The sequence below is a fragment of the Larus michahellis genome, chromosome 9 (genome assembly GCF_964199755.1).
Source record: "Larus michahellis chromosome 9, bLarMic1.1, whole genome shotgun sequence".
NCBI lineage: Eukaryota > Metazoa > Chordata > Aves > Charadriiformes > Laridae > Larus > Larus michahellis.
The window spans coordinates 48497768-48517109 of NC_133904.1; the positions used below are offsets into that span (position 1 = coordinate 48497768).

At 39.1% G+C, this 19342-nt stretch overlaps 1 protein-coding gene across 2 annotated transcripts in view; it reads left to right on the forward strand.

Moving 5' to 3' along the window:
* Positions 1–19342, forward strand: part of ABCB7 (ATP binding cassette subfamily B member 7) — a 41002-nt gene that overhangs the window by 16409 nt on the left and 5251 nt on the right. For both annotated transcript variants that reach the window (XM_074601877.1, XM_074601878.1), the window contains 10 exons: positions 7031–7163; positions 7609–7877; positions 8735–8823; positions 8907–8994; positions 9983–10157; positions 11627–11784; positions 12330–12493; positions 12683–12812; positions 13276–13447; positions 18934–19037. In XM_074601877.1, the coding sequence (XP_074457978.1) occupies positions 7031–7163; positions 7609–7877; positions 8735–8823; positions 8907–8994; positions 9983–10157; positions 11627–11784; positions 12330–12493; positions 12683–12812; positions 13276–13447; positions 18934–19037 (1482 nt within the window). The remainder of the gene's footprint in view (positions 1–7030; positions 7164–7608; positions 7878–8734; positions 8824–8906; positions 8995–9982; positions 10158–11626; positions 11785–12329; positions 12494–12682; positions 12813–13275; positions 13448–18933; positions 19038–19342) is intronic.

Here is a 19342-nt window from a genome sequence, read left to right on the forward strand (position 1 = left end):
AGTCTATCAGGTGCCAGCTGGTTCTGCCTACACTAGATAGTTTGGTTTGTGCTGCTGTTCCGGACGCTGCTGATAATGCAGGTGACAACATGCAGAATATGGCATGTCCGTACAAGTAAACATCCACCCTTTTCATGCGCCTGTGCAAAACAGGCAGCAATGCTTTCGATTACACCTAAAAACTATCTGGGAAACTATCTGCTCAAAATGCAGATACTAGGAGCATTTTGCCTTGCGTATTGTGCAATTACCCTCACAATAATATTTAAGTGATTATATCCTTGGTTTGTTCAGGTTTTGTGATGTATATTTAAGAATACCCCATTTACCAGATGAGTATGAAAAATCTTCTTACTTTCTTTTTAAAGCCTCTTATTAGTAATGTGGATAATAATATGAAGGCAATTCTGAAATAAGTTTGAGGTATTTTTTTTCTTTTTCTCTTCTCTCTTCCCGCCACTTTCCTAATTTTTAGCGTTATATGAATATGACAGAGAACGTGAATCCAGAATTTAATCCTGCATGTGGCAGCATTGTACCTTGCTTTTAGGAAATCTGTTAATGTTTCAAGCAGCTTTCTGGGGTGTAATGAAAACAAAATTGATGGCCAGGATGCCTGCAAATAGCTCTGAGTTTGGTATAACACAGAGCTATTGTATTTCTAGTGGGAGAGAGAGGTTTCCCCCTGTCAGAAAATCAGACGCTTAATTGCTCTTCAGGGAAGTAACTGGATGTTTGGATCTCTCAAGTGTTCTCTTAAATTTCCTGCTTCGGATTCCGTCCAAGGCAGCCTGGAAGCCCTGATGTCCAGAGCAGATTCCCAGAAGCAGAGCAGAAAACTTGTTGAGCTTTGCCCGGGTTTTAGGAGATGCCTGTTGAAGCAGATGTGTTTTGTGACAATGTCTGTTTTGGCAAACAAGGATTTCACTGGGACAACACACAGCAGGCTCTCTGCAGAATGTATATTGTAACTGGCTGGGGTGAAAAATTTCATGTGTGTCTTTTAGCTGTCCTTTGCTAATGTTCTTTGTTTTGTTCTGTTTCTGTCATAACAAAGCTGTGTTAGAACTCAAACATTTTCAAATAACTGCAACTTAACAAGTTACCCCTCATCACCTCAGCTATGTCCACTCTTCCTTTGTGGGGTATGTTTTCTTAAATGACTTCATATTTTACACGTGCTAAGCGTGCATGTAGTTATTGTGGCATAACTGCCATGAGTAGTTTATTATAGAGCTATAGTAAGTCTGGCGTATCTTTGAGCCCTGAACATCTGCTTTTCTTCCAGAGCAAACTAAAGGTCACCTTGTCCTAGAGAAAATGAAATACAAATTAGTTTACCTGTGCTTTGCCTGGACCATGTATAATCCTGTGCAGTTTCCTCATTATCCCATTTGAGAGCCCTTTGTTCTGATTGCTTGTGAGGTTAAGTACAACGTACTTGATAGACCACACAAGCAGTTTGTTAAAGTTTCTCTGCCATATAGTTGTGTCAGCACGAGAATGCCAACATTTCTTTATCCTCACTGCAGTCCTGGCCCAATTTCTTTGTTCACTACCAACTTGTCCGCGTCTGAAGGATTTACATCCTTATTACAGATTTTGTCTAAAGGCTGATGGTTCTTAGGGGTTTTGCATAGAAAGCTGTACGATCACGATGCCTGCTACTAGTCACCTTCCCCAATAAGAAACAGTTCTGTAAGCCTTTTGGCCAATTTCTTCTGAGTTTAACGGGGTGGCTTCATTTTTATTCGAAGAAAACTCCAGAGGAATCACAGAGGAGAGGTGGGTTATGAAATCCTCAGCCACAGGGAAAAAAATCAGGAGTTCACACCCAGTTTGATTTGGCTTCCTTTCCCACAGAACACAAAAAAGCTGGAGATCATACCTCCTTGTCCTGCTGCTTGAGAAATAATTTGTCTCTTTAAATCTTCTGGTTCAGTAAAATTCAGTTGCAAAACAAAAGCCAGTTTGTGTGTAGCTACGGAAGAGCCTGCAGTTACAATCTGTCTCAACTCCTTTTGTGGGGCCCAGTTGCCTGTCATTGAACAAATTATTGTGATTTTTTTGTTCCTTTTTGTCTGCACATAACCGCTAGTAGTATTGTTAGCCTTCAAAGTGAGCTGTTTGTATGGCTTTTTGTAACTGGGAGCTGACAGGATGGAGTCTGCTCTAGGGCTAGTAAGGTCTTTTTTTTTTTTTTTCCTTGGAAGATTTGTTGTATTATGACACGCTTTAAATTTTTATCTTAAATATTTATAGCCTATCTAGACATGTGTGATCTGAAAGATGCAACAGGAAGGCAGGTGAGAGGAGTACATGAGGCATTGTGTATGTTTTCAGACACACAGATTCGCCTGCTCAGGTTCTACGCCCTGGTTTTTCTTTTTCCACATTCCCTCTCCCATTTTTTTGTCTTCTCTGCTGGGGTATGTATAGTGAGTCCTTCTTTACTTTTCTGTTTCTTCCCTCTTTCTTCTGTGGCACAAGAAGAAAAAGTGCTCGGGCTTCTGAGAAGCTGGATTAAACACATGAATATGACAAAATCGCTTGTCACCTCTGTCAGCCTGTAATGCTTTTTGGCCTCTTGGTCACAGAGCAGGCATGTGTTATTCATGAGCCAGAGAAATCTCAGACTGTCCGCGTTTCTACTGACTGCTAATTCTCTAAGTTTCAGGAGAAGAAATTGTTTGGCTAAGGAGGCGGGACACAATCTCGTATTATAAATTTTGTCTGTGTGGAAGATAATATCTCTCTGATCAGTTAGGTATGTACATATGATCTTGGTGTCGGAGCCCTTTTTGTGAGCTCAGATGGAGTTAGGTAATTAAAATAAACCTTTAGAAACTCTTAGCTTTTTGAGAAGTTTCAGGTGAAAAGTATTTTTAAATCTTTAGGTTTTTTTTCTCTTACTGGAAAAAGTATGTTTCAGGTCGTCATTAAATTCACAGAAGGTGTGAAGCTAGATGCTTCTTCCCTCTTTTGGACCACATTTTGTAGCTTCTTTAGCAGCTTTACCTCTGCAAGGCATGGAGTTTTCTGTTTATATTTCCACAAATGGAGCTGTTGGATGTGTACGTTTATACTGGTCCAGAGATGAATTCAGTCATCTTCGTGTCGATGTTTCTTATTGAATTATTGGCACAAGAAGAGTTCACTGTAGACCAGTTTTATCTTGTTGGGGCTCAGTCTGTCACTAATTCATCATACTTATTAAAGAAGAAACACTGGGAAGAGCAAAAGGAAAGATAAGACTGTTTGTCTTAAAAGTAGTGTAGTCCCACAAGGGAATAGAGATGATGATGCATTGTCAGCTTAAAACAGTGCAGTCATTTAAAAAAATGTTTAAGCTTATTTAAGCATGATGCATTACCGTGTAACGTGCTGTTAAATGTGGGCAGTTGAGTTGGGATGACTTCATGGGTGCTGTACTTGCTTTCCTATAAATTCAGGCAAGGATAGGCTATTAATTCAAAATTATAAATAGAAAATGGACAAATTTATATGAAAAGGGCCTTTTTAATGGGAATTGTTATCAAGCTTTCAGGCATTAGGAAGGGGAGGGAAGCCTATATAGATGTATTGCTAAGACGGTTGTTTTGCATGGGAGCTTTTCGTAGCGTACCTAGGTGTGCTTAAAGCTTCTTGTTCTGTGCCAGCAAATCTGGGCTACTAAAGAGATAGCTGTGAGTTTATCTAGAAGGCTGAAATTTTGTTTCCATTAATGTGATCCCATTGACTTAACAAATAGAGTAGGAAAGGCCTGTTTCTAACAACAGCCTCTCATCTCTCTTGCTATAAACTATGTAAGATTAACTTTTTTTTTCTTATTAAATTACTGGAAAGCAGACTGTCTTGATTGCTAATGAAATGCAATAGCATGCTGCCTTGTTCTTATTCAAGCTCTACCCTCCAGGAGTCAGAACAGCTATAACCTGAGACCAGGCTTTAAATTTCATTTAGAGCTCTATTGGGTAGAATTATATTGATGTAAAAGAAGACGTTTCTGCAAAATTGTAGGCTGTTACCGGTTAAATTAATTGCGAGTGGAGAACTGCACTTTAAAGAATACATCTCTTTTCTTTAAATGGACTTTAAAATATATCTGTAGTTCTATTTCTAAACTACCTGTAGTGTAACACAGTCTACTGAAGAGTAAAATCCCTGCAGAGGGATTTGTGAGAATCTGCAGCAAATCAAGACAATCTGCATTACAATACTCTTATTTTCTACGGAGTAGTCTCTCCCAGGAAAACCTCCACTCTCTCATGTTGGTCACCAGTGTAACACACATGGTAGTATATTTGTCTTTATTAAGAACAAAATACCGCCCTAAAATTGAGTTTCAGTACCTCTGAAGGGAAAGTAAGGTTTTTTGATTATACTGGGGAAGGGCGGCGAGGATTTGAATTTCAGTATTGTAAAGATTCAAAATCTCTGGTAATGCAGCCTCAGTTCTTCGTGGGGCTTTATGCTTAAGGTTTAAGCATGTAATGGCAGTAACCTGTTCGTCTGCTGTGTATAACTGAAGATACCAGACATTATTGTATACAGCTGCTTTGATGGGATTTGTTGGCTTTCTGCAGATAATGCTAACCTCGGGTCTTTTTTTTTTTTTTAAATGGAGATTTCCAGAGTTCCCATCTATTAAAAAGGGAGACGTTGCTGAACGACTCTCAGGCTTGCACTGGATAAATTTCAGAAGAATGTATTTCCAGTAGGACATGATCTTTCAGCCATTTTCTTTTTTCAGCCACAAACTAACCAGTAATAATCTCACCTCGATGCTCTCAGATCTCGTCTGTCTCCTCTCAGGAGCTGTCTAGATTATGCTGTATTGAGAATTTGGTAGTCTTCCGCACACACACCCCCTTTCTTTTTTTTTTCCTGCTTAGTGTATTTCATAGGGGAAACACAGGAGGGAAGAGGAGAAAATGGACTCCTTCCTTATTTGTATTTAAAACTGTTGCTTAAAACATGTTTAGAAAATAATAATAATAAGATAGAATAAAAAAATTAACTTAAAAATTAGTCTTTAATCCCACAGCTAAAAGAAGTAGTTTCAAAACTCCAGTTTCCCCTCTTGGTGAAGTACCTGTCTTCCACTGTTTACAGTAATTTGTAACACTGGGAATATTTGCGACTGGGATAGTTATTATAATTACTAAAAGCTTGTCTTCCAGCTTGAATTTGGACTGAAGTTGTGAAAGACTTTACCACTCTTTTCGCTTGAAACCTAGTTTTATCCGGTTAATTTACAGTTTTTTTCATTGGGCTTTCAGCTCTGCCAGATGTCCCTAAATACAATTGAGATTTAAGTGGGTATGCAAAACATTTGGTGCAGAGAACTGGAATATCTTTGTCAATCTGGTTTGGTTTTGTGTTTCTTGTCATGTAAAAGAATTTGTCGTCTACCCACAATTTTTTTCCAAATAGTGAAAAAAAAATCCACCCCAACTTTAATCCAAGTCAGCTCACTGTGAAGTATTTTAACGTCTGCCATGATTATAAGATTGTAGGTCTTAACGTACTTGTTCAACTGCTAAAAGAGTTGTATACCTTATTTTCAAATCTTCACAGTTATAACCAGTTTGAATTAATGAATTCTATTAATTACATGACGTTTGAGTGTAAATTTTCCTCTTGTTGGTATGAATGAGTGATGTCACAATGGAATTAACAAGACTTAGAATTTTATGTTTTCTTTAAGATTTCCAGTATTTTCTCATGCTACAATTGTGCAAATTGAAAAATCCTAAAGTTGGTCTATTTACATATCTCACTGTCTTGCTTTTCATGTGTAGAGGAGATGCCACCATTAGAGGAGATGCATTTGGGTTCTGGTGCTCTTACAGAAAATATCCAGTGACATCCTGTATGTTCGGTTGTGGGTACAACTTTGGTATTTTGTTTGAAAGCTCACATTGTTAATTTGTAGTGTCTTGGAAGCTGTATGGAAAGTCTTACATGCTGCTGTGCCTAATGCTAGGAGTAATGTAGATATTAATGTTTATAGTGATGTTGCAAATGGAAAGCATTATTTAAACGAGGATGATCAGAGGGCTGGAGCACCTCTCCTATGAGGACAGACTGAGAGTGTTGGGGTTGTTCAGCCTGGAGAAAAGAAGGCTCCGAGGAGACCTTATAGTGGCCTACCAGTATCTTAAGGGGGCTACAAGAAAGCTGGGGAGGGACTTTTTAGGATGTCAGGTAATGGTAGGACTAGAGGGAATGGATTAAAACTAGAGATGGGTCGGTTCAGACTGGACGTGAGGAAGAAGTTCTTCACCATGAGGGTGGTGAGACACTGGAACAGGTTGCCCAGAGAGGGGGTGGAAGCCCCATCCCTGGAGGTGTTCAAGGCCGGGCTGGATGGGGCTCTGAGCAACCTGATCCAGTGGGAGGTGTCCCTGCCCAGGGCAGGGGGGTTGGAACTGGATGATCTTTAAGGTCCCTTCCAACCCTAACAATTCTATGATTCTATGAAATATTAAGGTAGTAATGACAGTCAGAAGAGATAAAGGATAGGTTAATTTCTTCTCTTTGACTTCACTAGAGCTTTGGTTTAGTACATCTCGATTGAAACAGTGTTAGCAATATTTGGATGAGTCGTGTCTTTTGGAGTAATAGTTATTCATACTCAAGTATCACAAAGAGCAAACAGAACCTGTACTGATGACATGATTTAGTAGCGTTGGGAGTATGCGTCATGCAGCGTCCACAGCTTGATTCATTTCCTAGTCTTGCCGTTGCCATACTGAGTGCTCAGCCTGTGTTTAAGTGCAATTTTTTTAGGATAGAAATTGATATATAGAAGGAGCCTGTGAGGGAGACAAACCAACCCTGCAGTCCCAGGAGTAAAGACTTAATAGTATGGAGAATATTGTGCTTGAAATCAAGAGAGCCATCTCACCCGCACTAAGTGGTTAAAAACTAGGTGTAACAGTAGAGCAATTTCAGAAAAGACAGTCATGGTACACAGGTATATGTTTTAATGCATATGGACTAATTGGTGTTCTTACGCTTTTAGGCCATGAATATATTGGTTCCCTTCATGTTTAAATACGCAGTGGACAACCTCAACCAGGTATCTGGGAACGTACTCAACCTCAGCGCGGCTCCAAATACAGTGGCAACGGTGGCAACGGCTGTTCTCATTGGCTGTAAGTGGCGTTCCCAAATCTGCTGGCGAGTGGTAATGTTCCCCGATAAGAGAATGGGATAGAGGGAGAGCTGCTGCCCTTTGCGCTGCGGAGCCTCTCGGATGGTTATTTCGTAGTCCTGTGTTGATGTCTGCTTCTGATGTTCTGTGACCTTGCTTCTGGTATTCCAATTAAAAAAAAAAAGAAATAATGCCTATAGAAATGATTGTTGATTATAAATCCTACCCTTTCTTATAACCAGCTGCAAAAGAAACTGATTTAAAGTGTGTGCACAATGCTTTATAAATGAAAAATAGCATAAAGTTTTGGACCAATTAAGTATAAATTACATTTGAACTAAAAATGTTGAAAATATATAAAGAATGAATCTAATGTAATTTCATGCATGAAGGGACGTTGGAAATATAATTATTTTCATTTTTGTAAACTTTTCATCTTTTTTTAGATGGTATCTCAAGAGCTGGGGCGGCGTTATTTAATGAAGCTAGAAATGCAGTATTTGGGAAAGTAGCTCAAAATTCAATCAGAAGGATAGCAAAGAATGTTTTCCTGCATCTTCATAACCTGGATTTGGCGTTCCATCTAAGTAGGCAAACCGGAGCTCTGTCAAAAACCATCGACAGAGGAACAAGAGGCATCAGTTTTGTTCTTAGCGCTTTAGTATTCAATCTGGGACCTACCATGTTTGAAGTGGCACTGGTCAGTGGAATTCTGGTAAGCGTCGTTTACTCATGAGTTGGAATTGTCTCATTTAGGAATAATACACTGATTTTTCTTTTACCAAAGTCTGCTGGGTATTAACAATAATAATTGAATTTACAATGTGGTTGTGAAAGCAACTACTGTAAAGGAGAGCAAGCCATAATTTTCAAATACTGGTTACTTTAAATCGGCTTATTTGAAATTATTTTCACATGTAGCACCTGTCTTCAGCCAGTGATATTTATGTTGATAGTTTTTAATGTTTTTCTTCAGAATTGTTGAAAAAATGAGACCAGGAAAGTAAACTATGCACCTAAGTGTCAAATATATTTGGGTAAATACTGAGAAAGCAGAATATAAGTGTTCGGGAATGTTGTGTCTTTATTGTGATGAGGACAGAGGAAGGAGTGATTACTGGCTCTCTTCTGTACACTGGTCTTTTCTTACCCAGAACTTAAAAGTGAAAATTATCTTTTTGGAAAATAGGCTTCTCCATCTTGCAGGTTTTAAGCTTAATAAGCTCAATTTTAAACTTTTCTTTTATAAATCACACTTACTGTCTTTGAACTCAGGATCTTTGGATATTTATACGCTAAAATCTAAATCCTGATTATGTAGCTTAGACTAAATTAAAAGCAAGAATCTTGCTTTGTTTATTACCCTTCTTTTTAGAAGGACTTAATTAAACTTGAATGTACCAATATGTAACAATACTTTTGAGTTTATGCCCGTACTTAGTCAAGCTGTTCTGAGCAGGGAGTGTGTAGGGAGGGACAGTCAGAGTTCTTGTCTTGGGCTAAGCTATCAATTTTGAGGCAACAGTAAAGTTTTGAAAATTATTATGACTCTTTTTATTTTATTTTAAACAGTATTACAAATGTGGTGCAGAGTTTGCTTTAGTAACTCTGGGGACACTGGGAGCCTATGCAGCATTCACGATAGGAATTACGCAGTGGAGGTAAGGCATGCCGTCGGGTTCGTCGGAGTACTTGGTGTTGCCTCAGCCTGAACTCTTGACTGTATTAAGCCTTTTTTTTCCAGGACTAAGTTTCGAATAGAAATGAACAAAGCAGATAACGATGCAGGTAATGCTGCAATTGACTCGCTACTAAATTATGAAACTGTGAAGGTAAGACCAGTTGTTACTACTCGGCTCTTTGTCTTGCTTCTGTCAGCCTAGGGAAAGCGAGTCATTCATCTTCTACAGGGCTACATATTTGGAGCAATAGCATATTTTTAAAACATTATTCATTTGAAGAGTACTATGTGATATTGACAGAGTAGCATGAAAGTTGTTAGTTGGGCTGGAAAAAATCTATTTGCTAATAGAGCGAGAAGTTTCTTTCATGACTAAATCGCTTTGGCCATCAGTTTCTGCAAAATGTAAACTTAAGAGTCTTGAAGAAGCCTCTCTTCACTTGTTTGCAAAATTGTCTTCTGAATGTTGGCCTGCAACGTACTGTCTTCTCAGATGACCATGTGTACTGTTTTCATTACCTGTTGGGGTTTGTAGCACTCCATTGCAACGTTTGCATGAAAGAACAGGTCTCTCTTGGTTCTTCTGCCGCTACTGTTAAAAAGACCTGTGGACAGCTTTGACGTTGTCCAGGCTCCTGCTTATTTTATGTTTCTTTTAATTGGGGACCTAGAACTGGAAAGATAAGCCATGGAGTTATCTGTGAAGAAGGACCCAGAAGCAGACATTGTGTGAGAAGTACTGTTCTAGAGAATTTGTCATCACACGCAGTAACAGGGATGTTCTAGGGCATAGCGGACAGTAATTTTTTCTTCTTTTTAGTATCTAGTGGCAGCTGGTGTTTGGTTTTGACGTTAATTGGGTAGAAGTTCTGCAAGACAGACACCCAGTGTTACTAGAATACAAGTGTGGTGGGGATCTCCATAATGTGTCCCCAGAACCTGCTGGGGGTTTGCTGATGGTTTTTGTCTTCACACACTGATCTTTTATCTTCTTTTCTCTTTCATTGTTAGAAGTGTTGAAGAGGGGCTGTGTGTGTATCTGTGCATGCAGTATGGTTATACTGAATTTTATAACGAGTTAAACATGCAGGGTAGGATGCTTGAGAATATGACAGTTGTTATTTTTGTGTATATCACAGTATTTCAATAATGAAAAATATGAAGCCCAACGGTATGACGAATTCTTGAAGAGATATGAAAATGCCTCCCTGAAGACTACCTCTACTTTAGCTCTGCTGAACTTTGGGCAGAGTGCTATATTTAGCATTGGCTTAACGGCCATCATGGTGCTTGCTAGCCAGGGCATTGTTGCAGGTAAGTCATCTGTCTATAAGCTGAAAATTACTCTCCTTTACCTTAATTCATCCATAATAGAGGTGTTAATTTTAATTAACATATGGTTAATGTGATAGTAGTTCGTTTTGAGAGTTTTTGCTTGTGAGTTTGGGGTATTTCTGCTTCTTGGAGTATTATTAATTGCATTTTATATATACACATTTAGCAGTTACTAGTATGATTTCATTAGAAACATTTTGAAAGTTCAGTAGTTAGAGAAAGGTCCTAAGAAAATGTCACTTAGGGAAGCTTCTGTGGAAGGATTGTGAAAGACACTTACATAAATACAAATACTTCTGTGGACCTTCTACAAAGATCCTTTCTTTATACCCTTCTTCCTTCCCCTGTTGGCAAGATTCAGAGCGTTTCCCCAATGTGTATATACCCATGTGCTGTCTCTGGTAGTTTTATTACCAGTGTTCTTCACTTTCCTTAGATTAATAATGGCACATTATTAAAGAAACTGTTTCCATATGTTAGGGTTTTTCATCTATGTTTTGTCTAATTTACTACACAAAGTAAAGCCTGCTTGTTTAGGAAGACACAGTGCAAACACCAAATACAGTAGATGAGTGCAGTATTGGGATGAGGCTCAGCTAAAGTAAGGTGGTTTTTAGGGTTAAAATAGTAGTGCTATGAACACTGTTAGCATCCGGGTGTGTTTGAAGGCTCGACCTCTATATCATGTTGTCTTTCTTGCGTCTCCTTTGCTCTTTTTGAGAGATGCCAGAACAGGGAAGAGTTAATCTGTGAATGGATGAATCAGTAGGTGCAGATTATGGCCACCCTTAAGAAAATTTAGAGTGGCCTTTTAGCAGGATGGTAGAAATATGGCTTTAAATCATCTTTCCGGACCTGTTTCAGCTGAACTGACCCAGCACTTACCTTTACCTAGTGTGTCATCTGAGCGTTCCCTTCATCAGCGTATTTGATGTTAAGCTGCCCAGAGGTTCTCACTATGTGTTTTAGCAGCTCTGATGTACATAGTATGAAAGTCCTCTCTCCTGATCGGGACAATTTCTGTCATTTAGATTTGTCTATAATTGCACTTAAGATTGTCTTTCCTGGTTCTTGCTTCCATATATTAGTTCCTCCCCTTATAACTTATTTAGGCCCCTTTATGTTTCTTTCTGTGGAATTTACAACTTTACAATCATGTTTTCCATTAATTTCCTGATATGCTGCTTGTCTTACTACTTATACTGCTGTTATAGCTTTTTGTATTTTTTAGTGAAATCCACACAAACATTGCCATTTGTTTCGGGCACCTTCCTATATAAAATCTGATCTTCTGGGAATGAGTTTTGTTTACTGTTTACACATCTGGGTTTAGAAATGGGATAAAAGAAATTAGACTTGATTGATTATTTTTTTTTAAATCTTTTGGTGCTTCCTAACAAGACAACCCTTCAAGTCTCCTTATTCTCTCACATCCGTTTTGTCTTAAGGCAGCCTTTCTGTTGGAGATCTAGTAATGGTGAATGGATTGCTGTTCCAGCTTTCTCTTCCCCTAAACTTCCTGGGAACAGTATACAGAGAGACAAGACAAGCACTTATAGATATGAATACCTTGTTTACACTTCTCAGTGTAGATACCAAAATTAAAGTAAGTAGTAGCTCGTTTTCCTAAAGTATCTGGGTATTTAATAGGGCTGTTTTCTGGCAATGCCATTATTTCACCCTGTCTGTTACCTTCCAGATTTAATTTCTATTCAAGAAAGAGATGTCGTGTAAGGGTGCTGTTCTGCCTCCTCTTTAAGTGCAGTTAGTGCAATAGCAGCTGCTTTTTTTCTTGCAGAACCTTTTAGTGACAGCAAAAGTTGCTTCACAGAAGCTCTATTTGTACTGAGATTCTCTTATTTAAGTATTCATGCCTTGTGCTTGAATTTTTATTTGTAATTAATGATGCAGAATTTATTACTGCAAAAGAAGTTGTGAAGCAGAGTGTATATTGCAGAAATTGTTACCTTCTTTGGGCAAAAGAAGGAACAAACCAGTTTCACTGGTGTGGCAGATTATTGTTATTTTCAGCATATCCAAGCTGGAGTGTCTGTTTGCCTTTTTCTGAGCTGAGAGGTGGACTGTTCAGCTTGTTGAACTGCTTGAGATACTTTCTGGGCAGCATATAAAGTGACACTCTTCTTTTAATAGGACAAAGAGCTGGCTCCACCCCTGCAGATCACACCACAAACGGCTGCCATCGCCTTTGATAATGTGCATTTTGAATACCTTGAGGGGCAGAAAGTCCTTGCTGGAGTCTCTTTTGAAGTCCCTGCAGGAAAGAAAGTGGCCATTGTAGGAGGTAGTGGGTCAGGGTGGGTAAATGGACTAAATATGCCAATCAATGATGTAGAATTTTATAATGTAGAATTTTATTTCTTCAGTGCGTTTGTTCTTTTTTTTTTTTCACTCTTTTAAATTTTTTTTTTTGCATCAGTTCTATTTGGAGATTGTAAATGATAAAGCAGGAACCTAACATTAACTTCAATTCTTTTCAATTTCAGGAAAAGCACAATTGTGAGATTATTATTTCGTTTCTATGAACCTCAAAAAGGAAATATTTATGTTGCTGGACAGAACATACAAGATATCAGTTTGGAAAGTCTGAGAAAGGCAATAGGAGTTGTACCTCAGGTATGCCGTGTTTCGTTCTCGGTATTCTGACACTGTGGTTCAGTGAAGGCCAATCCAAACGCAATGATACTGCCTACTTCCTTTGAAAGTCTGCTTTTTTTTTATTTTATCCCCCAGGAAATGTTATGTTCTCCTGTGCATCATCATATAGATCCAATTTCTGAAATGTGTTTAAGCCTCTTCATGAGAAACTGCCTCCAGCTTTAAGTGATTTAGCTTTATAGTTGATTACCACCCATAATGAGTTAGCAAAGTGGTAAAAGTATGCATGACATATATGTATTTAGGACACAAAATGTATGAATCCCATTTTTGGGAAAAGATATTTCCCCAAATACTTTTACCTTCAGGCTTTGTAGAAAAATAAAATATAATTCTGTATTGATTTCTTTCACGGGCTGGGGACAGTTTTAAAACTATTGTTCATGGTTTCTTGTTTAAATTATTCTTTCTGTAAATGCAGGATGCTGTTCTCTTCCACAATACTATCTATTATAATCTGCTCTACGGCAATATCGGTGCAACGCCAGAACAGGTATATGCAGTAGCAAAGTTGGCAGGAATCCACGATGCTATTCTTCGAATGCCGAATGGTTACAACACTCAGGTTGGTGAACGAGGACTCAAGCTCTCAGGTAGGTTCTTAAGTACACAAGGTCTTCGTATCCCTTTTGCTACCTCAAAGTTCAGTGCGTAGTTTGTTTCTCAATCAGACTGGCTTTTAGCTTATTTACACCATAACATAATTGTAAGGCTAAATATTAATACAAACATCTGTAGTTTAAGGCAACAAAATATTTAAAGGAATGTATTTTCAGGGGAAAGCATTAAATGAATTGATAGGTAAGCATGTAGATGCATCTGAATAAAAATGATCTTTCTCATAACCTATTTGGGTAGTGGAATGTGTGTGAATAAAATTGGAAACTTTATGTATGTGTGCTTTGTATGGAGGATGTGAGAGGCTTACATACGCACATAGAATTTCCAAATTTGTGTCCTTAAATCAAAACTCGTAACAGCTAAAAATGGTGGTTTGTTTTTGCTGTTGATAGCAAGTAAGGCAATGGGGTGTGTTGTTGCAGCGGGGTCGTTTTGGACCCTGTTCACATTGAAAGGGCCTTTGTGTCTTAGGTGTTTCCTACCCATGAATTGTGTAAGAAACAGCATGAAAATGGTGTCTGCCTATCTGCAAGCTATGGATTTGTATTACACAACCTTGACACGGAAACAAAACCAGTGTGAGTTTAGGTTCTCCAAGTCCCTTCGTGTTTGGGTATGCACTCTGTAAAAGAGAAAACTGTTCTAGACTAGAAAGACAATATCGTGGCAGGAGCCAGGCATTGCTAGGCATGCCAGCCTTTCGGGGCCACTCTAACAGAAAATTCTCTTTACTCCTTCTTCTCTACAGCTGTCTAATATTAAAATTACATGCACTTGTTCGCAGGGAAGATGATGCTCGAAAGCAAATGTTCTTCCTGTGGCAGAGTTATAATGTGAGATGAGGGATCACGTGGAAAGTGGGATATGCCTGAATCATTTCCCATGTCCTTTTCCTGTTTTTTTTTTATTGAGGGGACATAGGATTTTAAAAATACGGAGTTTACGTCTAAATGTTTAGGTAGTAGCTAGATTCCACTGGAATGCTTTTAGTTGCATATCTCTTAGGTTAAGGTTCCATTGAGACAAAGCTAACAATGATATCCATCGCATAAATGTCACACTTATAAATGTGCGTTGAATGAAGCAAAAATGAAATTACTGTTTGGGTTGAAGGATGTATTATTATTATTATTAGGTTATTGTATTACATTTTAAATAAGTCTTTATCTTCTTATAGTTCTTACAGCTTTTTAATAGATACTTGATGCAAAATAAAACGGGGTGCTCATTTAATGACGTTGCCCCATTTAGTTCACTGGTGGGTTTGGTTCCCCTCCTTGGTGGATATTATGAGAAGTAGAAGGTGCATTTGCAAAGTTCATTAAAAGCCTCTCCTCTTGTCTTTTTTTGAAAAAGCAAAACACACTATGGTTTTGCTTAAAATTGCTAGCTAATACAAGTGGCGGTGGGACGTGGTTTTTCATATTGGTTTGGTGTCTTTTTCCTAATATGGTCTTAAAGGTGTCTAGATAAGTGTGAGGTCACTGGAAATATTTGGTAGGACTTTGATAAGGTTGGTGGCATAACGCTGAATTGCGTGCAGAGAGTGGCAGTGGAGAAACTGCAGCACAAACACAACTGAACTGCGGCTCTGCCTGAGGAGAGGCGACATCAGTCCTGGATACAAGGCCTTACTGTTTGGCAAACTCTAAATGTGTGTGGCAGAGCTTAATTTTCTTCCAGTCTGACTCTGTGTACAAGACACCACTTACTGGTCAGAGCAGAGAACAGGTCAGCTGTTTCCATTTGCAGGTGGGATGGAGTGGTACATGGCACTGCTCTACTCCCTCGGGAATGAGGCGTGGCCCTACCGGAGAGAGAAACTTACCTCGGTGAGTTTGGAAACTTCAGGGTGCTGAAGGTAGCTTGAGAATGGTACTGAGATGTAGGGATCTTTGGGGGTTGTGGGGGTGCAGGGGGTCGGGCAGAGATGACACCTGCCGCAAAGTCGCCAAGCTGTGTGCGGTATTTCTTGCTGTGCAGCCGCTGGAGTGAGGAGTCTTGGTCTCTTTGATACAGAGGATCAGAGGTTACATTCTGTATCCAGGACATGTGTGCAGGAGGAAGCATGTGGATGTGCAAAAGAGGAATACAGAGAAGGTTAGAAGGGAAATAAATTATGTGAAGCACAAATCCGAGTGAGTGAGTAGAAGATAGAAAATTAGGTACTGGCAGAACTACAGAGAACCGTGATAATGATGAAAGATTTCTCTTGTGCTGCCCGTCTCCCCAAACTAGTAATTTCTAGAAAGAGGATTTGACTAACAATAGGTTTGAAATGTCTTGACGTTTACAGGAGAATAGAATGGTTTGGGTTGGAAGGGACCTTTTAAAGATCATCTAGACCAACCCTCCTGCCCTGAGCAAGGGCATCTTTCACTAGATCAGGTTGCTGAAAGCAGTAGCCTGAGGTTTAAATTGGATATTAAGAATTTCTTCACGGAGAGAGTTATAGAGCATTGGAACAGGCTGCCGGGCGAAGTGGTGGAGTTGCCATCTCTGGAGGTATTTAAAAGATGAGTAGACATGGTGCTGAGAGACACGGTTTAGTGGTGGGCTTGGCAGTGTTAGGTTAATGGTTGAACTACACGATCTTGAAGGTCTTTTCCAATCTAAATGATTCTGTGTCCCATTCTAAATCTGGAGAAGTGTGTGGGCATGTTGGAGTTTCCTTATGACCTCGAGACTCCTTCAACGGAGCCCTTCTGAAAATGGGATGTGCCTTTACTCCATCCTTCATTTTGTGCTACCACTCTGATGGTGATAAGCACCCATCTAACAGTGCTTTAACAAAAGGGTGTTTAGAAAGTGAAGGGAAGCGTGTTCTTTTCCTGTGTTGCCTGTTCTTAAAGAAAAGAGTATGGAAAATACTTCTCAGGAGAAAGACACTGGATTTCTGAGATAATAGAAAAAGTGCTCAGTGGGCATCTGCCATTTGAAGTAGCAGCTTCAGTTTCTTGTTTTCAACAAATTAGAGGAGTATTGGCAAACAATAGCAATAAACAAGCTCCAGCGGTGTTTACAGTCGGTACAGGAGTGTTTGGCTGATGCTCTCGGAAATGTCTGTTCACCTTGGGCTTCCTCAAATTGCGCATGGAATTGATCTTAAATGCAGTTGTGTGCTCAGCTCTTGGAGAGCTTGATTCTGTGTGCTTTTGTTTGCAGGTGCCAGTTCGTGGGTGTAGGTTGCAGTGTGGAGCTAATGTGTCCGCTGTGTCCTGTGTGCTTTTCCGAGATCAACATTTTCCTTGATAATTATAGTTGTAATGGCCAGAAATGCTTTAGTTGTTTAATGGATTGGAGATGTCAAATGCATATCTCTGAGTTCCTTCAGTAGCTCTGTAAAAATACGGCATCTGTTACTTTAAATCTCTTTAGTTTTCTGAATAGTAAAATGCCTCCCTAAATTGTTATAAAGGTATATATTAGATTCATTTCTGAATTGGTTTAATTATTATTTTTTTTAAGTTGGGTGAGGCTTCTTATACTTCTAGTCTACAAAAATAGCACTCGGTCTTGTTTAAATAATATGTTGTGGGAGAGAGAAAGAGGAGTGAAAGCTCTGTGACTTTGTGGTCCTCTTTGGAATCCGGGCATTTTATGTGCGTGGTGGAAAAAGCGAGGTTTTCTGGACCACTGACGTGGTGGGTGTCTCAGTGAAAGGCACAATGGCGATTAACGTGGGTCCCGCACGTGTGAACGCTGGTAGTGACGTGTGGGGCCAGTAAAGGCTGTGATCTTCATATGGGGCCCTGGTTCTGTGAATAGTTAAATCTGTTGAGCGCAACAAATGGTTAGTTTAAAAAAAACCATAAGTAAATTGGATTCTCCCTGTATGCAAAAAAATCGGTATATTATGGATTCCTTCCAGTAAATGAACAGTTTATTTCTTTGAGCGCTGACATTGGAAAACTATATGGTAGAAGTGCTGTCTTGATGCTTTAAAACTGGTGGATTTTTTTTTTTTATAATTGGCAAGAACATTAGTACAAACAAAACTCCCCGGTGGCAGTGCAGTAGCGTGGATAACAAGCCTCAGTATCCAAGTTTCTCTCCCCTCGTGTGGTTTTCTTTGCTCGTGTGGTATGAAAACAGACATAAGCAAGTCTTAATTGCGGTGAGAGCTTCATCAATTTAAATGGCGAAGTAAGCGTTAGTGCAATTCTTACTGGTCTCAGTGATTGATTCCTCAAGAGTAAATAATGAAAAATAAGCTGTTTTGGCTTTGTCAAGTAGAATCCATTTCAGAGTTTGCTCATAGATGTGTAATAGACAGAGCTTTCGTGAACGAAACGATTAACATGCTGCTATCCTGAATATGAATGAACATGAAACAAGTCAATATGTTACAAATGTGAGGAAAGACCTTGGATTTTGTTATTGTAGTATGTCTTTCAAACACGGATATTGTCAAGCTGTGAGGTTTTTGAACATGTTTTAAAGGAGAGAGAGAGTATATTAAAATAGACTGAGTAAATTGTACAATTCTAATTGCTACTGAGTTCTGCCAAAGAGAGTTTAAAATTTGAACTGCAGCATTTTAATCAGCCTTTTAAATGGTTTATTAAAGCATGGTCTCTCCTGATAGGAATGGAACATTAACAAGAATATAATGGTATTAAATGGAGTGTTTTGAAGTCTTGAATAAAACAAAGGAGGACAAGTGCACAAATGTGAAACGTTTGCATTGCGTACCAAATGTTTAGCAGACTTTAGGTTCTCAAATGCACCTGTTTTCCTGCCTGTAAAAGTTGTCCAAAGTTATTCTTGAGTAGATGTTGGCTGGAAGAATTGTGAAGGAAGGAAAGTAGTCTGAAAGTTTGTTACGTCAGAAACCACCAGGCAGTAGATTGCAGAATGAAGGTGCTTTGAAAACCACTGAATTACCGTATTGTGTTCTTCAATGCAATTTGCCGGTTAAAGCTGTTACATATGGACACTAGACCTGGGCTGTTGTGGAGTGGAAAGTCAGACGAATTTCAAGGAGAGACCTGAAGGAAAAATATGTGTGTGCAAGGGGTGCGTGGAATCCAAATACAGCGGCATGGACAGAGTGTTGTTTATTTGCGCGAGAGAGAGCAGGATGAATGGATGCAAAGTTGCTGTACGGGGCAGAGCTTACACCAGGGAAATGAGCTCCTACTCCCTGGTGCGAAGGGCGAGTTACTGCACATCGGCCTCGGTTACCTGCTCTTCCCTTGGAGCGTATACGAAATAGTTCTTTGTCCCTTTTTGAAAGGATAAGCAATCTTGAATCGCTTCGGATTTACCAGGGAGCAGAAACTTGTGTGATATCTTATGTCACATGTACAGACTTTTAGCATTAGCAGCTATGATGTATATTAAAAATAAAATAAAAAAAAAAAAGAACCAACCCCCCAAACAGTAATGTCTACAGTTGAATTGAGAATATCACAATTTAACTTTGTCTTTTTTTTCCTCTCTCCCCCCCATTCAGGAGGAGAAAAGCAGAGAGTTGCAATTGCTAGAGCAATGCTAAAGGAGCCACCTATTTTTCTCTATGATGAAGCCACATCATCTTTAGATTCAATTACAGAAGAGGTAAATCGGGATTAAAAAAATGTAAAAGTTAAGTGGTGTGATGATGTCTGATTCTGATGCTTTTTCCTTGTTCTTTTCCTCTCAGAAAGAATTCTGTTCTCTTTGCCAGATATGGCTATCATGTGTTTTCCTGCTATTATTATTAAGAGATCCTATGTCTAAGCCCTCTCCCTGAAGGCCAGAGCAGAGATGCTGAGTCTCTGTCTACCTTGAGGCATAATGAAGAATATCAGCTCTGTCCCTGGGTTCTGTCTTACATTCTTGAGGTCCCGTTCACCATTAACTGTTCATCTCTTGAAGCTGTT